Genomic DNA, 2,738 nt, shown 5'->3' with positions numbered 1-2,738 from the left:
TGAGGGAATAACGCTTATTTAAAATCTAAAGTATTTTTAAAAGATATTTTATTTTCGTTAGATTATTTCACCTTATTATGTTGACGTGATATAATAATTGCATTATATAATTACTTCAAATAAACAGGAGTCATTTCTTCAAAACAAAAATAGGAGTCAAAATGACGAGAAAATCAGGGGTCAGCTTTGCCCAATAGGCAAAAAAAAAAAAAAAAAAATCTAAAAGTTCAGATTTTTTTTTTTACAAAAAAAGAGGACTACTGGGTTTGATAGTCGCTCGTTTCCGTCGGTTCGGAACACCGGTTTAGGTGTTAATGTCCCAATGTGATCTCAGTCCACCACAGTATAACCTGGTCTAAGGCAATAGAGTTAATATTTACAATTTCTTTCGGACAATGATATATTCACTTGCTTTTTTTTTATTTATCCTTAGTTTACCCTTATATATCGCAATGGTACCTCTTGCACTTCCAGTTCGAACAACGGAATATCGATATTCCAGTGAGGAATAGCAAGTGGTAACAAAAGTACCACAGCATGTTTGTTAAGAATAGTTGGAAATTATACATATATCTATGTTTGCCAATACCAAATAATAATAATCTTTTTGAGCTTTAAATAAACATTGCATATATAACTGCTTCACACAGTTCTTATAGCAGAGAATACAATTGTTAACTAACACCTTAATTAAAATGGTCAAGTTCAATTAACCTTTTAAAGGATGAAAATAAACATAAACTGAAATTTCTGCTCTAATGGTACAATAAAAGGTGCAAAACCCACAAAAATGGTGAGCTTTTGCTGTATGAAACTTCAAAAATATTTATTAACCTGTTTTCATTTAAGCAGAAAAAACTGCCTCAACAATGGCATGTTTCTTCTTTGGGTATCCCATACCAACAAGATGGCTAAGATAAGCTTTACCATCCTTCACAGTTGCTGCTGTAGACAGCCGGTGTACAGGGCCTACAAACTTGGCCACAAGAGTAGCAGTTTCCCAATCATCAGAGCTCTCCACTAATCTCCCAGAAGGATTTCCTGCAACCACAAGTGTAGTTGGCGACAATAACTCTAAACCATCTCCAAATAATAGTGAGCCTCCATCTACCTTGATTAACTTGACTTCACCGCCCTTAGTTAGATCAACCTTGAATAAATTTCCAGTTATAGTATGAATTACTATCAAGAAGCCATTTGGGTGGTAAACAATTCCATTTAGTCCAATCAAGTTTTTGTACCACTGTTTTTCAATGAAGAGGGGATTTCTGATAATTGAAAGGAACTGGCCATCCTTCCCAACTTTCCAGATTTTACTGGCTTTGGCATCAGTGACATATGCATTACCTTCTGCATCAACTGCAACATCATCTGCAAAGGATTTTTCATCACCTGCAAACATTGAAGATAGCAAGTTAGACGACTACGTAACAAGCAACAAATGTCAAATCTGGGCAGAATTGAATCAATTGATTCTGATTTCAGTGTGTTGCTTTATTTCATGAACTTTGCACTTAAACAACTCAAAATGGCAACATAAGACTAATCACAATGAATTCGGTTAACTCAGAAAGGAGGTTGATAGCCTTAAGAACCAATTAGTCATATGATATGATCAAACGGCCAAATAATTCACTAGTCAAAGGTTGGTACCATGCAAATAATTCCGTCGATTAAAATAATATATATATACTTGCATAGAAAGTAACGCAAAATATCAAAATGAATGGGCTGGAAGTCGTTAATCACGATAAAGATGCAGCCGACAAAAATGACCATTTTTATTTTTATTTTTATTTTTTGGGTTATTTTAAACTTACTTGGGCCACCAAGTTGGGTTAAGAACAGACGCTCCCAAGTGGACAAATCATAAGCCGCGAGTGCATTGTATTTGTTCCGCAGCACATCGGCGACCACCGCAAGCAGCCGATTCCTTGGCCGGTCAATTACAATACCAAGCGTTGAGTTCCCGGCCAAGTCAGCCTCCTTCACCACAGTAACCTCCTGTAAAACAGTATCCTGAGAGTAATCATCGGGAACGCGAATTTCGCCGACGCCACTATCCATGAAGGAGACGATGAATCGGCGGTTGAGATCGTCCCACTTGGCGGACTCGCGGAGGAAGCCGGAACTGTGGTAGTGGAAGACATGGGTGGCGGGTTTGGCTAGCTCGAGAGAGATGATAAAGGCGATGGGGATGGCTGAAATTAGAAAGAGGAAAAGGAGGGATTTCGTAGAGCAGAGTGACAGAGCCATTGTAGCACGCAGAGAGGGAGAGATAGAGAGAGGATTAAGAGATGGAGAAGAGAAGGAAGGAATGTGTATGTTTATGTGTGGGTATTTGCTGTGCTCTTGGTATATGTTGTGTTGTGGTGGCTGCGAATGCGAATTAGGAGTGAGCGAGAAAGGAAGAAGAGACCGGCAAATAAAATTAAATGGGTGCTCGACTTAAGAGACGTTGTCACCTACCCTTGTGTATCATGGAGCTATAAATATACTAAATGCGCCAAATAAAATTTTTCATTAATAATTTTTTTATCATATGATAATTAAGTACATGAATTAATTTCTATAATTAAATAAGTTTTGCCAAATTTCTCACTGATAATCAAAATGAACTATTTTACTCTATTTCTTTACTTTACTTTATTCATTTCGCTCAATATTATTTTTTTTATTTTTTCTACTTTTTTATATTATTTGGATTAAAAAATTAAAAAGATTTTTTGAGATTTTTT

The 2,738-nt window shown here is 36.3% G+C and overlaps 1 protein-coding gene across 1 annotated transcript; it reads right to left on the bottom strand.

Annotated features, from left to right (window-relative positions):
- Positions 1 to 686: 686 nt before the first annotated feature.
- On the bottom strand, positions 687 to 2,444 carry LOC105642625 (Calcium-dependent phosphotriesterase superfamily protein). The gene is made up of 2 exons (XM_012227508.4): positions 1,821 to 2,444; positions 687 to 1,392 (listed from the first exon to the last, which is right to left on the bottom strand). The coding sequence occupies exons 1-2, from the start codon at positions 2,254 to 2,256 to the stop codon at positions 845 to 847; spliced, it is 984 nt and encodes a 327-aa protein (XP_012082898.1). The 5' UTR covers positions 2,257 to 2,444; the 3' UTR covers positions 687 to 844.
- Between the last annotated feature and the right edge of the window lie 294 nt (positions 2,445 to 2,738).

The sequence above is a fragment of the Jatropha curcas genome, chromosome 5, assembly GCF_041381405.1.
Source record: "Jatropha curcas cultivar XTBG-Jc1 chromosome 5, XTBG_Jcur_1.0, whole genome shotgun sequence".
Classification (NCBI taxonomy): domain Eukaryota; kingdom Viridiplantae; phylum Streptophyta; class Magnoliopsida; order Malpighiales; family Euphorbiaceae; genus Jatropha; species Jatropha curcas.
The sequence above is the reverse complement of the archived record's forward strand: the minus strand, read 5'-3'. Positions and strand labels throughout refer to the sequence as shown.